Below are 19,514 nucleotides of genomic sequence, written 5' to 3' on the forward strand. Positions count from 1 at the left end.
GTGAAGAAATACATCAATCCACGACGATGAGTCCTTCATTCTTGGTCACTTTGTCCCTCCATTCAAACCAGCTTCCATCATAAAGCCTCTTCGACATCTGATAACCACTCACATCTAATGCCAATCCCAATGCAGCGGCTGTCGTACCCGAATTACATGTCAAGATCACAGGTTTTGTCTCTTTCACGCCCTTTGCTTCGAACAACTCCTTTAGTTGTGAAGCAGGAAGCAGGCTTTTATCGGTACTTAGTAACGAGCCAAGCGGTACATTCACTGCTGAAGGCATATGCCCTACGATAGCACCCCCAGTATCCGATCCAGAGAATTGGCCTTCTGGTCTCGAATCAAGGATCTGGAATTGACTACTTTCCGTTCTTCCACCGGCGGAAAGGTATGTACGCAACTCGTCAAAGTCAACCACATCATTAGGTACCAGCAGCGCTCGCACCGGATAAGTCTCCCCTGCTGCCAATACCCCCAGATTCTGTCCCTCAAGCACTTCATAACACTGCTCCACGTACAGCGGGAAACTATTCAGAACATGAACATCGCCATGTCCAAAATGACGAAATATCCACGCCACACGAGGCGAAAAATAGAATCCCGTTTCGAGCGTGTCGTAGATTACAAGTATGTCGTCAGCTCGAATGCCAAGTTTGGTCATAGAGACGGCAAAGTGGGATGGTGAAGGTAGCATGAATGGATATGCGGAGGTGGTGTCGCGCACATGGTCTACGTTGAAGAAGCTGTTGTTTTTCGTTAGCTACTGTATTTATCACTGGACTGACATATGCTTTCAAGTTTTGTGGAAAGAGCTTCATACACAGAGCCTGGAATTTGTTTGGCTTCACAAGATTTCAGTCCCGATTCGCGCCCCACTGCCACTGGGACGATGCGGCGGGGKGATGAAGAAGCATTGGAAAGAGCCGAATGAAGCTCTGTGGGAGAGACAAGCAAAGAATTGAATGGGCTCTCCGAGGCTTTAGACATGATGATCTCAGATCAACCAGGTTGGTCGAAGCTATAATGCCAATCATTCAGATTCGTTGATCCAGCCAGGCAAGTCGATGCAGAGTAAATTTTTCGTGCAATGCCCACAGCTCACTTTGTCGCGATGGTTCCCACAAAATATTGCCAATCAATGCAGTTTTGTAACGGCATCCATCTCCTCTTATAATTACATATCCAAACTCATCGCCATTTGAAGCAAATCACAAAGTAAAAACGAAGTGTCCATAGGCGTAGTCGCCGTTGATTGGGTCCTCCCTGAGTACCTCCGTGGAAAATCCCGAGACCGGCGACTTCTTGAATAGTTCTAAAAGCTCGCCAATCCGATTAACAATCTTTATACCGATTCAATCGAGTACATCATAATTTACGAGTCGGCCGGGTAAATCAGATCGAGATAGTCACAATAAATTCTCGAAGTTAAAAATGGACAGGATTGGTTCGCTTTAGAGAGCGCCTTTAGGCTTCGATTGGCCGTTAATCAGCCCGGCCGAGAACACTTCCGGGCTTCTTTGTACTTGGGTAGTTTTTGTTTTTCTTGACAACATCACAACTCCCATCACATCCATCACGACAACCCTTCGGAATACTCTAAGCGTCTGAGATAGATACTTGAGTTTTGCCCAACACATTGGCCAACCATTAAAAGACTTTCAAAGTGAACATGGCAATAATAACTCGCCTCCGCCAACTTCTCTTCCCCAAACCCGTCCTCAATAACGGATCCCAACTACGCGATCATCTCGCCAACGAGCGCACATTCCTATCATGGACTCGCATGGGCCTCGCTTTTGCCGCCATGGCGCTTGCCCTGGGGCGCTTAGGGATGATTGATCATGTTTTCAACAAATACAATGCTCAATTGAGCAACAACACTATCACCATCTCAAAACAGCTAAACCCTGCGGCAATTGAGACCAACAAGGATAATCACGATAAAAAATCATCATCTGCAGGCGGACAGAGCGACATCTTAGCGAGCCAATTTTGCTGGACAATCAGCATCGGCTCATTCGGATATGGGATATTTCGATATGTCTCTGTGCGAAGGACTCTGATTCAAGGACGGTTTGTGCCCGCGATATGGGGTCCAATTTTGATGACGACTTGTTCTTTGGGATCCCTTGCTACATTGTTGCATTCTGGTAGTGGGTTTCAGCGTCACGAATCGAAGAATTAAGAAAACTGGCTTCTATTTGAAAACTGTCACAGTCTTAGATTTTGATGTCAATAGATCACATAGATAGGAATTAGAAAATTGGCATTCATCTATAGACCCTGTTTGTAGCTATTAGTACAAGATCAATTTAGTATTGTAAGACAGAAATTGATATATAATGTAGACAATTTGTAATTCCTTCTTCCAAGCCATGCGGTGCCTGCATCGTTCTGAAGGCATTCACCATATATAAGTTGGTCGGTCAATCGTTTTTATACCACCAACAATGCACCCCCCGAAGTCGTGATTCTCTTCATACGCCGTGGTGGGTAAGCTCTTCTTAAACCACGAAAGTCTCATTGGACTAGGAGACTCGAACGAAAGGTTAACCTCTTATGCAGAGCACCCCGACCCGGACGCACGAGTGCCACGGAAAGAGCCAGTGTGAGCATTCTGCGAGCCCAAGTAAGTACCCTCCGCACCTTGGGTCTCTGAACCGCAGCGAACGGATCTGGCTCCCTTGGCTCGGCGGTCGCTTGCAAGAACTTGGGCAAATTTGGATTTTTCTCTGATCTTTGGACCAAACCAATAAAAGATGTAGATCGGAGCGGTGATGAAGATACAGAGACAGCCTAGTAGGGTGGTCGGCCATTCCAAGTGTAATGTAGTGCCCATATTCTCATACACTATAGTTGGTTAAATTTGTCTTTTTGTCTTGCCAAAGAATTATCATTTTTACTTACTGGGAGTTGAATACATTGCAGCAATACCTGCAAGGAAATCTCGTGCCAATGCATTTCCACCGGTAGCCGAAGCGGAATACGGTCCATATGAGGCAACCATGTAATCAATTGTAGCCATGTAGATTGCATACTACAAAAGTCAGTAAGTTCTCGTAAAGGATTGGGATGCCTTAGATAACACACGTTTGCAATTGCAATACAAGTGGAGAATATCATTGGCGCTATCCAGTGAACATGAGGGGGACCTAAACTGGTCCAGGCGAAGCCGAACAGACCTATAGTCTCTAACGGTGCAGCTAACAATTAAGTGTCAGTAAACTCTTTCCTGGCTTGTGGCACGACTTACTCCATAAGAGCCAATATAACCGAGACTCCGGTTGAAGCGCATCTGGGTCTCGTTTCCGTATCTTTGTATGCTTGTAGATCCATGGTAAGAATGAAAGATACGCAATCCCGTATCCAATGATGATACTATCCAAAGTAAGCCATGATCTTTTGAGAAAACCTCGCTGATACTCACGGAATGAAACAAAGACCTACTCGAACGTCTCCAAACCCCCATTGCTGGTAGACTGGTTGGTACGCTTGAAGGAAAGTGAAGATCAGAGAGTCGGAAAATCCAGACAGCAAAGAAAGCCACAATACAATTGGTTCTCGGGCAAACATAAGGAACGGTCGAAGCCAGACCGTGACGATAGGCCTCCATTGGAATTTTGTATTCTCGAGTTCACTGTAGCTGTAGACATTTTCGCCTCTCTTGCGGCGTCTCTGAGCCTCGCGAGTCACCAGAATGCTACAGCGTGTCTCAGGAACCCAGAGATGAATGGCTTGGACAGCACCACCGATAATCAATTGAATCCAAAAATTCCAATGCCAGCTTAGCCATTCCGAGACTGGGCCTCCTGCAATAGGTGCAAAGGCCGATCCAGCGACGGACGAAAGCACGATGAAAGCGACAGCATATTGCTGATCGTCGGGCTCCCACATATCAGCAACCATACCAAGGGTGACCGAACCACCAGCAGAAGATAGACCACCGAGAGCTCGGCACACTATAATTGTACCAAAATTTGGGGCTAGAGCACAAGGTATTTGCCAGATGTTGACGAAAAACAAACTGAGCTGCATGATCGGCCACCTGCCCATCTCTTCACTCCATGGAGCCCACAATTCACTACCAAATCCATAACAGACCAGGAAAATCATTTGTCCCACACGCGCAGCTTGCTTGGAAATGTGGAAGTGTTTGGACAATCCAGTGATTGCGCCAGCGTAAAAGCTAGCATTCCAGTTCATTGATACTTGGACGAGAAAAATCACGCTGAGGATGCCCCATTTTTTCCAGAAGGGAAATGTAAATCCTAACTTGTCATACACATCCGATTCCGTAAGAATTACTCCACCATCTGATGTACGTTTTTCATCAGCCACTCGTCGGCTGGCGTCATCTCGTCCATCCTCGGATTCCTGTTTCTCAAAATCACCGTCAGCGACATGAGCACTCGTTGTTCCGTCGGGAACACCATCATGTGACGGGTGAGGCATAACGCGGTTTTAAATCACGAAGATTCTCGTAGTCTTGAGGTTGAGTCTGAAGTCCAGAGAAGAAGACCATGCTTAATGGAAGCTGTGTCCCGAGCATGCAAAATGGATAGTTCATCTGGGGATGTGAGTCGATAATAAAGTAATCGACGAGCATCAAATGCCTCGATCTGGGGATGTGTACGTTTTGCCATTTTCCGGGGATTATATTGTGGGCAATGTCATGATTTGTGCGCTTTGTAAAGCCGACAAGGTTTGACGTCAGATCCGTAGCACAGAAAGTTTGTTGAATGACTCGAAAGGATGGAACCAGCTCCGGCAAAGGCGATGATGATTATTCAGATGCAATTGGTTTTGCCGTCCACTTTTCCCATTGCTGGATTGTCATCTCCGGGAGGTTCTTTCATTGTGGCCAGGAGCTCTCGGACATGGACATTCATGAATGTGAAACCCGGACCAATAATGTGACGACTGTCAAGCATCACTGGATGGCCTTGTAACACACTTCAGAAGCGAATCTTTGTCAAAGACCGCATGGCGGAATCGTGGGGATTGCTGGAAAGTACGGCCGTGGGCGAATGTGGACACCCATTTGAAGTCTGGTGGATTATTATTGCCGCGCGAAAACGTTGTAGGAGCCGAATCAATTCGTACAATCAAGACGAATAATCCATAAAAGCTAGCATACAGGGAAGAGGAACGGAAGAAAATAAGAACTTCTGCATGTTGTGTTGCACTTCGAGGTGAAGTTCTTCGCGATGTCCCAAAAAGGGAAGTAAGGGACTGCGCGTGACAGATGTCTGTTTGGGGAGGTCCTGCCCTCCTCTGCAGGAAACCTAAGGAGCTTACCATATGTAAATTTCTCCTTAATACAGTGCGCAAACAATTTATTTGACTTTCAACTCGTCTGTGCCTCCTGTGTCCGCAGAGGTGCCATGTTCGGGGAAATTGGTTCTACCTGGGGAACCATCTGAATAGAAGTCGCTTGCCATGACTCTTTGATAACAAAACTCGGTCATTTTCATTTTGATTTGTAACCTCTTAAGATTCATCTTTTCATGCGAGAACAAAGACTTCCAGCTGCTTAATGCAATTAGCTCTCCGAAGTCCATTATCCGACGCCACACAAAGAGCAACAACTTGATTTTCCGACAGCAGGGAAGAAATAAGTTTTCTCAGTGCATTTCCCGAAAGTTCAAAACCTCAACCGGGAGATGCACTGTGGTGTATCTACCATCAAAATCTGGGGTCATCACGATGCGCAAAAGGTCTAACTGAATCAGCTACCAATGAAGAATCATCTCCGAGTCGATTGGATAAAGGGTAATTCTTGTTTTAGCCGACCGAGATCGGTTTCGGGATGAAACAGGTCGATGCATTGATGAACGGTCAAAAAAGCAACAATGATTGGACAAGTGAAGCTCGGTACATCGGTGAGCCTCGCTTGAAAATACAGGCTACGAGTCGAGAAATGCCGATTCTTCTAGCCGAGATTCGTGGCTTGGGGCAAGCCGTCTGGAATCCCTGACGCTTAGGCAGCAAATAAATATGTAAGCTTCACCGAGCAGCCATCTTATTGACCGCGGGGGTGAGGGCTACGCAACAAAAGTGCGGGTCCGGGGAAGAAATGAGGGAACGAGGAGAAAAAGTGGACCGATTTTGGGGTATAGTCCTATCACATAGTTACGGGGGCTATCACTACTACCAATCGTAGTCCGCTGATTGAGGCCTATCACTAACAGAACGGACATGCATGTCCGTACCAGTATAGCCTATATTCGACAAATATATTACGCTTTTTCTTGTCGCTCGCCTTTGTGAGGTGATAAATACTACGTCCGTCCTCCGCCATGTCACTCCCGAACATGACCCCCCTCTAGCTGGACTCTAGCTGTTATAATCACTCTGTATGCATTTTATTTGAAGAGTACCACTACACCCTGAGCTCTTTGTCGATCTCAGATTGTATCAAACACACCTCGCCCTCCAGAATGGGGACAAATCATGATGGTGTAAGTACCCCTCAGATACACATTTGTTAAATCATCCAACATTGAAATGCTGCAAGTCCGCTAACTCCAGATCTCGCATATTTAGGCGCTTCACCAGTAAGTCCTATTCAGGAAATCATACCCAAAGATGACGCTTTTATTGACTAAGCTTTCCAGCCTCGAGGAGGAGCTTCACACGAAGATCTACCCCGGAACGGAGATTATGACAGATGTTGGGTCCCATCATTTCGTCAAATCTTCCATCAACTCCAAGCAGGTTCTTGTGCCACAGCCATCCAATGAGAAGCATGACCCTCTGGTATGTCGTACGCCTCCCTTTTCATAAATATTCAAAGGCGACTGACACTCATGTGGATTAGAACTGGAACCGACGCTGGAAGTTCGCCATTATTGCGCTGTCGACCACCCTTAGTTTTGCACAAGGACTAGGACCTCTTGCTCTTGCGCCAATGTTTGGGGAGCTCATTGAAGCGTTCCATAGTGATTTGCCTTCGGTTGTACGGTTTACAGGAGTGTGTATCCTAGTTCTCGGATTCAGTAACTTTATTTGGTAAGTCACTGGCTTCCTGGGTTTTGCAAGTCAGCTAATGAAATTGCAGGGTTCCCATGGCCCAAACCATCGGAAGACGTCCGGTAGCAATCTTTTCATCTCTGATCTGTCTAGCTTCGATGATCTGGCGAGCCAAAGCGACCACATACTCGAGCTTCATGGGTGCTTGTATCCTGAATGGTATCGGAGCCGGCCCTTCTGAGGTGGGAAAGCATTCTTCGCAATAAGTGATCTTCAACCGTGCATCTGACTGTGTGTACAGTCTCTTCAACCTCAAGTCATTGCGGACACTCTATTTCTCCATGACCGAGGAGCATATAACACGCTCTATTTTACATTTTACTTCGGTTCGCTAATGGTGAGTACCCCCAACTTTTTTAAAGAATTCTGGACGTGGCTAAGAAATTAGGTCGGCCCAATCATCTCAGGTTCAATGGCTTATCATGTTGGAATGCAAAATTTCTGGTGGCTCAATGTAGCCTTGTTTGCAGTTCTGATTATCCTTTTGATATTCTTTTTCCCGGAAACCAAGTGGCATCGAGACCAGCCGCTGGAGGCGGATACTGTGACTCCCACATCAACAGAGCTACAAACGCCTCCTAACCCGAAGGGCGAGATAACCCAGCCTACCGAGATCGAAAGCACCAAGAATGAGGCCGAACCCGTGGATGAATGGCTACATCGTGGCTCCCCAGCCAAATCCCAGTTTCACTTCTGGAAGCTTTCTCCTGAACCCGTTAAGACAATGGCCATCACGCTGTGGATTCCGTGGAAACTCCATTTCTTCCCCATCGTCGAATTCGCAGCCTTTGTCGTTTCATGGTCTGCCTCGGTGTATTTGACGGTGAATTTGACTCAAAGTCAAGTATTCGCTGCACCACCGTACAATTGGTCCAGTCAGTCTATCGGCTTTACCAACTTTGCGGTTTTCATCGGTGCTCTTATCGGTTTGGCGACGAATGGACCTTTGTCGGATTGGATATCTATGCGCGCAACACGCAAGAATAACGGAGTTCGTGAGCCGGAGATGCGTTTGCCTGCTATGATTCCATACGTCCTGATAGCGATTTTGGGAAATTTTATCGTTGCATTCGGTTATCAGCATAGCTGGGATTGGAGGGTGAGTACTTCATCTATGGTGATCAGGAGCCCGCCTCGTTTGCTAATAAGGAATACAGATCATTGTCATCATCGGCTACACCTGTTCCGGTATCCAAGTCGCTGCCCTCCCCGCCATTGCTAGCACATATGCTGTCGACAGTTACAAACCCGTCGCCGGGTCTCTCTTCGTGAACATTACAATTAACAAGAATCTGTGGGGTTATGGTTTCAGTGAATTCATCACTAATTGGATTGACATGAGCGGGTTTCTCTCACCAATCATGTTGAATATGTGTCTTCACGTCTTGTGGTGTTCCTTTGGAATTGTGTTTTATTTCTGGGGAAAGCAGTGTAGGAAGTGGACTGCAAAGTCGAGCGTGCACCAGATGAGTGATATTTAGGAGTAGAGACTTGGAAGAGTCGCTGTCTTTGAAGGCAGATATATCCGATGCACGTATAAATGCAAATATGTTTAGGCAAATAATCATTTCTTTTAGCTTTAAAAAGGTCATAAATTGGTATCATTCAAAAGGCATCTTGCGCGAAATACATTGAAACATCAATCATCATCTTCAGGATCATAAAGATCCAAATCCAGCGTCGGTCTAGGCTGAGCAGGCGCCGCCGGCTTCGCTGCAGGTCTCGCGACAGCATGTGCTCCGGCATTCATAGCGGCCATCCCAGCCTCATCAGCAAGCGTCTGGGGCCGAGGCTGCACGTCCGCCGGACCACTCGCAACACCCGCAATACCCTCAGCCTCCTGCACCATACGCTCCGCCTCTTTCTCCGGATCAGCATTTCCATCCACTGCAGCCACCTGCAACTGACCCATCAATCCCATACGTATACGATCTTCGTTCGGATACGGAATCATAAAGTACTGCCGATCTGCATCGGCCGACTCTTCGAGCCAGCTTGTAGCTTCCTTTGTCACGGTTCCAACTGTAACTTCTTCCTGTTCTCCGCCCGGCTGCTGCTGCTGTTGTTCCTGCTCAGCTAGACCGTTGGCATCGATCATCTTCGCATCTTCGAGTTGCTTCTCTTGTAGTTTCTTTGTCGTCGAGCCTGTCGTCCCCAAAACTCCACTTGTGGCATCCGCCGCTGCTTGAATGTTGTATTTGCTGATTCTGCGCGCAAACTCTAGAAGGAGTTTGTAATCTACTTCTTTCTTTCTTCCCTTTTGGGGTCTCTTTTGCTGGCCGATTGTGTCTCCGTTCTCACTCTCTGTATCTGTGTCAGACTCATTGTCTTCATCCTCATCGTCCGTATCCATCTCGTAGTCATCGTCGTCATTCTCCCCTGTGGCTTGAGCAATTTCCTTCCCGGCGCCCGAGATATCGCGTACAATAGTCTTTATCCGCTCTTCGAGGTTTTGTGCTTCGGTGCGCAAGTGTAGGATTTTGGCATAGTTCGCTTGGTGGATTCGTAAGGTATCTAGAGCGGAAGAGACGACATCGTCGGCTTCAAGGAGTGCGATTGCTGCAGCGGGGGCTCCTGTGGCAGCTGGGGTGGTGAGAGATGTCAATAGAGAGTTGAGTTTGTTTTCGAGCCCGTCGAGGGCGGAGGAGAGCTGCGCATTCATTTTGTTGACAATTCTGAGGTTTGGATATGCATTACAGGAATTCGCAAGATAAATCAATGTCGCGTATGAGTGATAGCAAGCATCTTTTGCGAGAGTCCGGGGTTCTTTGAGCCTTATATCGCAGCTGTTTGAACTCTTGTACCTCTGGTTGCTATGCAGCTAGTCCGCTTTGGGCCTTTAGCTTACTCTACTCTTTGCCGAACGGAGGTCACGTGCAGTCAGCAAGACTTCAGTAAACGTATCCGCAAAACTCAATCAGCAACAGAAGTCCTACCACACGATCAGAGAAATTAGGTTCTTCTCAATATTCTTCCACTTGTTTTGTCCTCCTATTAATTCATAAACCAAGAAACAGCGAGACTCACAACCTATATGGAGTACAACAAACTAACTCAATCCGGCCCCACACGTGATCGCTTAACTCCAACAGGCAGTAGCGCCTTTCAAGCGAAGCCCTTTCACGCACCATACCTAACTCGGCTAGTCCGCACTACATCCCACAAGCTAAGTCCACCACCTCTAAGTTCCTCTGTCTTTCCTCTCCTTCGCACCTAGCCGTCGACAATTTCGCATCAACACCGCGGAGCGCCATTGCCCATCATGTGTACGTGTTCAACCTTTCCTTTATTATATTCGGCTTGATATGAGATGTGAGAGTTGTGCTTGAGAGGAGATGGATGGTGGATGGTGGTCGGGGAGGAGGGGGGAGAAAAAATCAGTTCATTGATTGTCGCGAGGATGAAGGCATGAAAAGATGGGGGGGATGAGAATCTCAAAGCATCGGCACTCATATCAAGATGGGATATGTGGAAAATATAGGGAAAATGTGGTGCTGACTTTTGTTCAATTACAGCGCTCGTATCCGGCGAGAAGTCGAACTTCCAGTACATTATCCGTTTGCTCAACACCAACGTCGATGGCAAACAGAAAATCATGTACGCCTTGACCAAGATCAAGGGTGTTGGTCGTCGTTACTCCAACTTGGTCTGCAAGAAGGCCGATGTTGACCTCAGCAAGCGGTACGTTTTTTTCGCTACAACTTCATAACTTTTAGGCGGTTGAAAGGGACATTTGCTGATAGGTTTTGATGGACAGTGCTGGTGATATCACCTCCGAAGAACTCGAGCGTATCGTCACCATCATCCAGAACCCCACCCAGTACAAGATTCCTGCCTGGTTCCTCAACAGACAGCGCGACATCACCGACGGCAAGGACTCTCAGGTCATCTCCAACGGTGTCGACTCCAAGCTCCGTGAGGATCTCGAGCGCCTGAAGAAGATCCGCTCTCACCGTGGTCTCCGTCACTACTGGGGTCTCCGTGTCCGTGGTCAACACACCAAGACCACTGGTCGCCGTGGCCGCACCGTCGGTGTCAGCAAGAAGAAGGGCTAAACGAATTATGGAGACGAAACCCGGAGTTTTACAATACAAAAAAGGATTCCATATTTTTTACAGTACTTTTGCATCGTGTTTCTCCCTCTTCATGTGCGGTGTTTTGTTCTTGGTTGTATGTTGCTCTGCGGGGGGTCAAACAAATGGCAAATTTATCATGATATAAAACTTTTAAAAGGCCAAGGCTTCTCGGTGTTTACATGTGATTTGGAACACCACAAATAAAATAACTAAAATTACTTACCTTCGAAAACGTAGAATTGATTTGACTGGCCATGGGTGCCTATTGTAGGTGATGGATTTGGACGGTTACAAGTTCACTGTGCTGCTGGCAAATAGCGTTTGAGCCATTGTTGTCCCTCTCAATTTTACGATTGATCAATTATTACGATCTTTCAACAGAATTACTAGATAAAGAGAAAGAAGTCATTGAAGAGATATATTGTTTTGGTCTTTACACGGTAAAAGAAACATCGCGAACGATAATCTGCGTTTACTGCAACCTGACAATATCCAGTCTATGTTCCAAGACAGATTGCAAACATATACGTATTTGAAATCAGAACCAGTTCACCAAGTGCAAAGACGTGAAGGAAAACATGCTAGCTATATAAATCGTAGGACGAATGTCCAGAGTGATAAAACGAGACACGGCTCGCTTACTGAGTCCACTCACCGCCGATCCAGCGGTTGAAGAACTCGAGACTGGCCTCAGGCTGGTCGTAGGGGACCATGTGGCCACCGCCAAACAGACGCATGAAGGTGAGGTTACCGGAAGACTTGACCTGACCAATCTTCTTGCCCTTGTGCTTATTATCGACGATCTCGAGGTCTTCAAGCTCGGTGGCGGCATATTTCTCGTGACCGCTCCACTCAAGAGCATCAGACCAGGCCTTGTTGCCGAGCCAGTTGCAGATGAAGTCGGCATCACCAGCGTAGATGAGGACAGGGATTTCGTCGAGGATACCGGGAACGAGCTTGTGGAAAGGCTTCATCCAATCACCCTTGAAAAGGAAGTTTCGGTTGATGTCAAAGTTGCAAGAGTCGAAGCTGTCAACTTCCGCTCCAACAGCTTTCAAGACTTCGGCCTGGTTGAGGTAGGTGCTGACGAACTCAAGATCAGCGTAGCAGAGGCTGCTGTCCTCGCAAGGCTTGCGGACATCGTAGACGTTCTGGCCCGTGCGCTGGTAAGGAGCCAAAAGGGCGTTGTTGCAGTAGATAGAGGCAGGAACGCAAGTCCAAGCACTTTCGCTGTCGTAGCAAGATTGAATCATGGACTGGCAGCGACCGAGAGCATTGTCCATAGATCGGCAAGTGCTCTCGTCAAGGACGGCAGGGTAGCCACCATCACCGCAAGCCATTGGGCGGTAGTATTCGTACTGAGTGAGGCCATCAGTGAGACCGTTTCCGATCAAGACAGACTTCAAGTTGATGTTGCGCTTCTTGTGGGAGAGAATCTCAGAAGCAAATGAAGGAATGTAATGGCCAGCGTAGGATTCACCAGCAATGTGGAAGTCCTGGGTAGCGTATTCAGGGAATTGCTTGAAGAAAAGAGTAAGAAGAGCATAGACATCCTTTGCAGCAGCGCTCGTTTCGCTGACAGAACTGCCGCTGTAGGAGAAACCGACATTGACGGGCTGGTCAAGGAAGATAACGGAGGCGTTGGAGTTCCAGGAGTAGGGATTGTAGATGGGCTTGATGTTCTTGCCGATAGAGCTGGGACCGAGCTCAAAGAAAAGACCGGTCAAGGAAGAGCATCCTGGACCGCCGTTCAACCAGAGGACGACGGGGTCAGTCTTGGGGTCATTCCGGGACTCAAAGAACCCTGATATGGTCAGTACGATAGATTTGGAAGGTATGATGGTGTGCACGTACAGTAGAACAAATGCTTATCGTTCTCGTTGTCGTCAAGGTAACCACTGTACTGCTTGACGTCGGGGTCAATTCCGAGCGAGCTGGGGTCAACAGACTTGACACGAAGGTCAAAGGCTTCGAGTCTACCGCCGACTTCACGTTCCTTCTCGCCATTGGCGTTCTCAACCCAGATGTTCTGGACATCGGCACCGCGAACGATGTGGTCCCAGTGTGAGTCAGGGCGACGAGTGTGCTTCTTGGGTGAAGAAAAGAAAGGAACATTATCTAGAGCACCTGGGAACATATTGGAAACTTGTTCCCAGACCTCCTCGGCGTCGTGGGTCAACGACTTGAGCTCTTCGTTGAGCTCATGGAGAGGCTGGGCGATAGACTCGGCTAGCGAGGGAGAGGAGGTCTTGTGGGTTTTCTCAACATGCTCCGGGGCTTTGAGAACTTGCTGAGCAGGAGAAAAAGCTGCTGCAGCTCCTATGAGGAGCGTGGTAGCCAAACCTCTCATGTTGGCAGCACGAGCAGTTCGAACCTAGAGTAATGACGTCGTTATCAGCGGTGACTCAGCGATAGACAGTGAAATCGGGTTTGATTTACAGAATATAGGTTGTATGAGATTCACAGAAGTCAAGAGATAAATCTCAAATACTGTACAGCTCTCTGTAAGGATTGAGTTGGGATGAAGATGAGGAGATGGAGTTGGGGAAGATGGGGAGGTGGATGACCACACGACTGGGAGTACCTTGGTTCGATGGTGATGCGATACCTGTTCGGCGCTAAGCCCGGCGGGGATAGTCCACCAAGGCAGCCAACCACAGGAACTGCCGCTATCGTCGCTGCTCCGTTCTCCAGGCAACCCCGATTCTGCTTTAGGCAGGAGAAGACTTGGCAGGCACCTGACCAGCATGACACGTGACTATACGGCTTTCTGCACCTGTTTTCTCAGGCACCAAGTGGCCTAACTTTACCCCACTGGCGTCATTTTTTAGATAAGTATTCCATACCATTCTCACAAAGTTCTGACTATACCAGTCATAGGTGTACGGAAGTCGAACAATTTTCAAAATGCCTATTAATCAGCCCTCGAATCAGATCAAGTTCACAAACGTATCTATCGTGAAGTTAAAAAAAGGTACGAAGAACATTTCGACTTTTGTTCCGCCAACGCCATTGCTAACTCTAGAACAACACAGGCAAAAAGCGCTTCGAACTAGCATGCTATAAAAACAAACTCCTAGAATACCGCTCCGGCGTCGAGAAAGATATCGACAATGTCCTTCAAATCCATACCGTCTTCCTCTCCGTGCAAAAAGCCCAAACCGCTCCATCAGCAGATCTAGCCAAATCGTTCGGTGCCGGTGTTTCACAAGATGAGATCATTCAGGAGATTCTGCGCAAGGGAGAAGTGCAAGTCGGAGAGCGCGAGCGCAAGGATATACTTGAGAGAATCCAGAAGGAAGTTGTGGATATTGTGTCTGGACGGCTTGTCGATCCTACCACGAAGCGAGTATATACCCCGACGATGATTGAGAAGGCGCTGGATCAGTTAAGTGCGACGAGTGGACAGCAGCAGCAACAAAACGGCGAGGAAACACCGGAACATGGTGCGACACCTGGAGAACCTCGGAAGCCATTGTGGAAGGGCGTGTCGACAACCAAGTCAGCAAAGAGTCAAGCGCTCGAAGCAATGAAGGCTCTTATCGCTTGGCAACCCATTCCAGTGATGCGTGCTCGCATGCGTTTGCGAGTGACATGTCCCGTATCGCTGTTGAAACAATCCGTCAAAGGCGCTGCGTCGGCGGGAGGCGCACCAAAGGAAGAAGGCAAGCCATCCAAAGGCGGCAACAAAAAGGGTCAAAAAGGCAAAGGCAAGAAACATCAAGACTCGGAAGACGAAGATGAAGCCGAGGATCAGGAAGCGGCCCCAAAGGCGCCTTCCAACGTGAAGGAAAAGATCTTGAGCTTTATCGAGTCGGTAGAGTCGCAAGAGATTGTCGGCGAGGAATGGGAAACCGTTGGCTTTGCCGAGCCTGGTGCTTTTAAAGGCTTGAGTGAGTTTGTGACTAGTGAGACGCGTGGGCGTGGAAGGGTGGAAGTTCTCGATATGGCTGTTACTCATGAAGATTAGAACAGGTCTTCTTTGACTGGCATGGTTTATTAGTATTTAGCATGGGTTATACCCATACGATTTATGAATGTACATAGACAAAAGTTATATTACGATTTCATTTTGAAGCTAAAATTCGGATATCAAAGGAAGCAATTTGGGTCAGATCGCCTTTGCAAAAGCTTTCCCATTCCACATAGGCGGTGTCATATCAACCCAGTAATCTCTGCCCTTGATCAACCAAACGAAGAAACTCGGCACTCTCCACCCAGAGAACATTCCGACACCTTTCTTCCCGATGACCACCAATTGAGTGACTTTTGACTCCGGCTCGTACGCGCGGTAAGCCGCGTCGTGAGTTTGATTCGAGTTTTCGGCAGCAAGAAGGTCCCGCTTCAAGTTCTCCCCAGCGACTGGAACCTGTTTCATGATAGCGTGGATTGCGCGTGGGTTCGACGAGCACACATGGCCAAGGGCATAGACACGAGGCCCAGCACTTTCCACTTTGAGTGATGAAGGATGGACAATGACATACCCCTCGTCGTCAAGTAGTTGACCATTCAAGAAACTGGTGTTTGGCGACACACCAGTCGCTGGGATGTATAAGTCTGCTTGAAGGGTCTGATCATGGTCCAGGTGTACAATCACTGCATCAGTGAGTCGCTCAAGACTTTGGCCTGCACCATTGACTGCATCAGCATCGACCGAAACCACCTTCTCGACCACCCGATTCTTGATAACGGATACACCGAGCTTGGACAACTGCTCTTCTGCTTTTTGCGCAAGTGAAAGTGGGAGGTAGGAAAGCAACTGATTGCTTTTTGTGACGAGGTTGATTGTCACCTTTGGCTTTCCACTGACATTACCGTTTAAATATTGACCCAATTCGCCAGCTGTTTCCACGCCGGTAGCACCTCCACCGGTAATGACAATGCTCTTGGCCGTCGAGACCTTCTTTCGAAATGAGGTCCATGCCTCGATTGTGTTCTGGTGATCACCCGAAAGCCCCATTAGAGGAGACTGGGTTGATACTCCAGTGGCGATAATGAGAGCATGATACTCAAGTTTTATCTCAGCTTTGCCTGCCTCCGCTGGGATAGCCGTGACTGTGCGGGTGAGATGGTCAAGCTTGGCCACAGTACCATGGTACACAGTCATCGAAGTACTTGCATATCGCTCAAACGCTTCACTCAGCGGCACAAAAAGGCGTTTGTTTCCCGGAAAGGCATCTTCGGAAACGAGTGCGCGTACAGAGGCAGGTCGACAGAGGAAATGCGAGGAATCGCTGACGAGGGCAACACGATAGTCGTCTTTTTCGGGTAGAGAAGGAAGAACATGTTTGAGAATGTAGTGTGCCGTACCCACACCGGCGTAGGAGCCTCCGAGTATCAAAATGGTTTTGGTGTTGGAGCTCATTTTCGCGAAGTTAGGGCTTGTCGGCTCGTCCCGAATAGGAAATTACTGAAATTAGAATAAGCAATTTGGTTTTGTGAGTGTTTTGCTCCTGATCAAACGTATTATAAGAGACTGGCTGTAATCATCACATTAGAGAATAGAAAAACTAAGCTTATATATGTACAAATACCCTTTTTCTTTTTGTTGACGCCTTGTTGAAGCTATCGTGATAATTGTCCCGACGGAAATCGACGCATCCGATGGTCTGTGCATCATGACCAACTCGGCTTAGTGAGCCTGAACTCCGTCCACTTATTGGCTTGTAAGCTACGCGCTAGGAACCCGAACTTTCCGTCCTTCTGAGGTTCGTCCGAGTGAAGTTATTCTTGTATACCTCACCCCAAGGAAAAGAGGATTCTAATAGATTGAGCCTGAAATATGGCTGAGAACTCAGGAGCTCCGGCGTCCGTGCAGACTGCGGTTAGTATAGGCCCATATGTGGTGTATAGTCGGCGCAGAAGAATACTGGAATATATATTAACTTGATTGTCTTGCACAGTGTGACCGATGCCATTCTAGAAAGGTAGAAATCTTTTACCAAGTATTACAATCAGTGTACGAGTGATTGACTAACCTTGCACACTTCTACTATACAGATTAGATGCGACAGACTAGATCCCTGCAAAAACTGTGTTTCGGCCAATACAGTCTGCGCTCGTCTACGAAGCAAGACCAGATCACGTAAAACGAACCCGCAAGTCATCACTTCCGTCATTCAGGAAAGTAACTGTTCAGTCTAACAGTGCTTAAAGGAACGAGAGAATACGCATGTTGACAGAACGTATGCATTATCTTGAGAATATGGTTCATGATCTCTCGGGGCTGGATGAGGATCTACCTGATGCTCCTACTGTTCCTGAGCGGGAAACGGGGCGTTCAAATGAAGGAGACGATAGGGGTAATGATCTGGCGAGAAAAAGATTAGACCAGATCATCGACATTTGGGAGGATTTCGTGACTCAAGTACCACAGCCGCCAGTCTTTCATACCTCGGCTCAAGCCAGTATAAATGGTATGAGCTCGTCATCTTCTGCACGTGTTGAGCCAACGCATACGGATGCAGCATCTTCAGTAGGGGAACTACAGCTCAGTATCCCGGTTATGCAACGCGTGGCCTTGACTAAAATACTTGCCGCGTTGGACGAGTTCAGTAAAGCCCGATCACACCAAGACTGGAGCGTCGGCAGCCGTGCCGATGCAGCGTACGACAAGAGTTCGTACGACTTGACGCCCAGCGACATAATTAATGTCCTCGCAGCACCACATCCTCTCATATCGAGTTTTCACTGGTCCAACTCGACGCTTGCGACGTCTCGGTCAACGGAAACGATAAGTATGGAGCTGCTTGACGGCAAGATGCAGAATGAATCAAAGACATTACCATACAAGATCATCCTAAATTTCCAGGCTGCTATGTTACTTGATCGACAAGAAGAGCTTCCGGGCGGGATACGGGAACATATCGAATTGATCAAGAGACGGAAGTTCCATGACGTCTTATCGAAATTGGATCAGATTAGTCTCCGTACTCCGCCGTCGTTGCATATGCTACGGGCACAATGTATGGGTGTAGTGATCCTTCAACTTTTTGGGAATGTGCCCGAGGCATGGAGCATGATGATCGCTGCGTCACGGACCTTCGTCGGTCTGGGCTACGACGCTTTTCAAGTTGATGGGCAAATATCAAATGAAGATCGCGAAGCATGTATTGTGTGGTGTTATCAGCTAGATCGGTCAATGAGTTTACTTCTGCGTCGTCCCCCATTGTTACCGAAATCAGCTATACCGCCTCAATTTTCTCGAATTCCATTAGACGATGGGATCGACTGGAGTCTCCAGTTCATTCAATTGAGTCTAGATCTTACGCATATCCAGGGGTTGATATCATTTCTTACAAGTGACTCGGGCAAGAAAATGCACTGGACGGATCTTGAGCCTTTGCATAACGAATTGAACAAACTATGGGAGCGTCTTGACACTGTAAGTTCTTCCCATCAATTCAAAACTCTCGTACTGACAGTGGCGTCAACAGTGGGAAGTTGAAAGCCCTGCCAGCGTATCTGATGTATTCGTTCATGATTTAGACCATCTCCGTTTCAGAGGGTATGCAACTCAGACGATACTACTGCAGACGTCAACCGACGTAGCCAAGAGCAGTCTATTACAACGAGTAGCAGTGGATTGTGCTCGAAAGTGCTTTGAGTCTTTGCGAGATTTGACCAGGAATGAGCAGAAACTCGAGATGATTGATTTGAGCTGGTTAGTCTTTCATTTCAGCCCGTCGAACCATAAATCTAACGGGTTCAATATACAGGGATGCCCTTCTCTACTCTATTTCTCCGTTATGCGTCCTCTCCTACAACATCATGCGCACCCGCGACGTAACAGATCTTAAACTTCTAGAAGACTTTGCGAGGTTCATATCCGTGCGCATCATTGGAACGTCGACAGACAACAACCCGCTCGCTACTCGCATTTACAGTCTCTATAGATCGATTATTAATACCTGCCGTCCGCTCGTTTCTGCTGCTCCCCCTCCCACAACGGCAGGTCAACCTGCTTACTCTACAAACCACACTCCGCACAGGAAAAACTTTATGAATTTTGAGCATTTCTTTGGCGGCATTGGTTCGGCCACGGGGTCATCGTTGAGTAGCAGCACCAAGGAGATGAGTCAGAATCGCAATGGGAGAAGTGCAACCAACGCCATTGTCGAGGGAAACGGTACTCAAATTGACGACGGCATTGAAGATGCGAACGTCACCGAGGGGCGGTTTATGGAGTTGCTTATGTATCGGGTCAAGATAGGATGGAGCGATTAATATAGCTCGATGTTAGATAGTGATAGATGGAAGATCATCGTAGCCACGTGCTCGGCCCAACCCTATCCGGCATGTACAGAGATCCAAGGTCGCATTCTCACATTCCATGCATCGTAACCGTCGTTGGACAATCCTACCTACACGGCTCAAGGGTCTAGCCCTTCATACAGACCATAT

General features: G+C 47.7%; 9 protein-coding genes across 9 annotated transcripts; 4 read left to right on the forward strand and 5 right to left on the reverse strand.

Moving 5' to 3' along the window:
• Positions 1-13: 13 nt before the first annotated feature.
• On the reverse strand, positions 14-990 carry BHQ10_002443 (uncharacterized protein; the record flags this gene model as incomplete). The annotated part of the gene is made up of 2 exons (XM_040874590.1): positions 14-732; positions 789-990. The coding sequence occupies 2 exons, from the start codon at positions 988-990 to the stop codon at positions 14-16; spliced, it is 921 nt and encodes a 306-aa protein (XP_040730948.1).
• Positions 991-2,560: 1,570 nt separating this feature from the next.
• BHQ10_002444 (uncharacterized protein) lies at positions 2,561-4,455 on the reverse strand (the record flags this gene model as incomplete). The annotated part of the gene is made up of 5 exons (XM_040874591.1): positions 2,561-2,853; positions 2,911-3,040; positions 3,094-3,206; positions 3,257-3,381; positions 3,431-4,455. The coding sequence occupies 5 exons, from the start codon at positions 4,453-4,455 to the stop codon at positions 2,561-2,563; spliced, it is 1,686 nt and encodes a 561-aa protein (XP_040730949.1).
• A 1,988-nt stretch (positions 4,456-6,443) lies between these two features.
• BHQ10_002445 (uncharacterized protein) lies at positions 6,444-8,516 on the forward strand (the record flags this gene model as incomplete). Its single annotated transcript, XM_040874592.1, has 8 exons — positions 6,444-6,464; positions 6,550-6,560; positions 6,621-6,762; positions 6,824-7,014; positions 7,064-7,217; positions 7,277-7,372; positions 7,424-8,134; positions 8,193-8,516. The coding sequence occupies 8 exons, from the start codon at positions 6,444-6,446 to the stop codon at positions 8,514-8,516; spliced, it is 1,650 nt and encodes a 549-aa protein (XP_040730950.1).
• A 158-nt stretch (positions 8,517-8,674) lies between these two features.
• Positions 8,675-9,697, reverse strand: BHQ10_002446 (uncharacterized protein; the record flags this gene model as incomplete). Its single annotated transcript, XM_040874593.1, has 1 exon — positions 8,675-9,697. The coding sequence occupies one exon, from the start codon at positions 9,695-9,697 to the stop codon at positions 8,675-8,677; it is 1,023 nt and encodes a 340-aa protein (XP_040730951.1).
• Positions 9,698-10,297: 600 nt separating this feature from the next.
• BHQ10_002447 (uncharacterized protein) lies at positions 10,298-11,090 on the forward strand (the record flags this gene model as incomplete). Its single annotated transcript, XM_040874594.1, has 3 exons — positions 10,298-10,301; positions 10,551-10,716; positions 10,793-11,090. The coding sequence occupies 3 exons, from the start codon at positions 10,298-10,300 to the stop codon at positions 11,088-11,090; spliced, it is 468 nt and encodes a 155-aa protein (XP_040730952.1).
• Positions 11,091-11,749: 659 nt separating this feature from the next.
• BHQ10_002448 (uncharacterized protein) lies at positions 11,750-13,461 on the reverse strand (the record flags this gene model as incomplete). The annotated part of the gene is made up of 2 exons (XM_040874595.1): positions 11,750-12,915; positions 12,966-13,461. 2 exons carry the CDS (start codon positions 13,459-13,461, stop codon positions 11,750-11,752), a joined length of 1,662 nt encoding a protein of 553 aa, XP_040730953.1.
• Positions 13,462-14,018: 557 nt separating this feature from the next.
• On the forward strand, positions 14,019-15,081 carry BHQ10_002449 (uncharacterized protein; the record flags this gene model as incomplete). Its single annotated transcript, XM_040874596.1, has 2 exons — positions 14,019-14,085; positions 14,147-15,081. The coding sequence occupies 2 exons, from the start codon at positions 14,019-14,021 to the stop codon at positions 15,079-15,081; spliced, it is 1,002 nt and encodes a 333-aa protein (XP_040730954.1).
• A 141-nt stretch (positions 15,082-15,222) lies between these two features.
• On the reverse strand, positions 15,223-16,476 carry BHQ10_002450 (uncharacterized protein; the record flags this gene model as incomplete). Its single annotated transcript, XM_040874598.1, has 1 exon — positions 15,223-16,476. The coding sequence occupies one exon, from the start codon at positions 16,474-16,476 to the stop codon at positions 15,223-15,225; it is 1,254 nt and encodes a 417-aa protein (XP_040730955.1).
• Positions 16,477-17,316: 840 nt separating this feature from the next.
• Positions 17,317-19,337, forward strand: BHQ10_002451 (uncharacterized protein; the record flags this gene model as incomplete). Its single annotated transcript, XM_040874599.1, has 3 exons — positions 17,317-18,495; positions 18,548-18,774; positions 18,830-19,337. The coding sequence occupies 3 exons, from the start codon at positions 17,317-17,319 to the stop codon at positions 19,335-19,337; spliced, it is 1,914 nt and encodes a 637-aa protein (XP_040730956.1).
• Between the last annotated feature and the right edge of the window lie 177 nt (positions 19,338-19,514).

This window comes from Talaromyces amestolkiae, assembly GCF_001896365.1.
Source record: "Talaromyces amestolkiae strain CIB chromosome Unknown scaffold3.1, whole genome shotgun sequence".
In the NCBI taxonomy this organism is placed as follows: Eukaryota; Fungi; Ascomycota; class Eurotiomycetes; order Eurotiales; family Trichocomaceae; genus Talaromyces; species Talaromyces amestolkiae.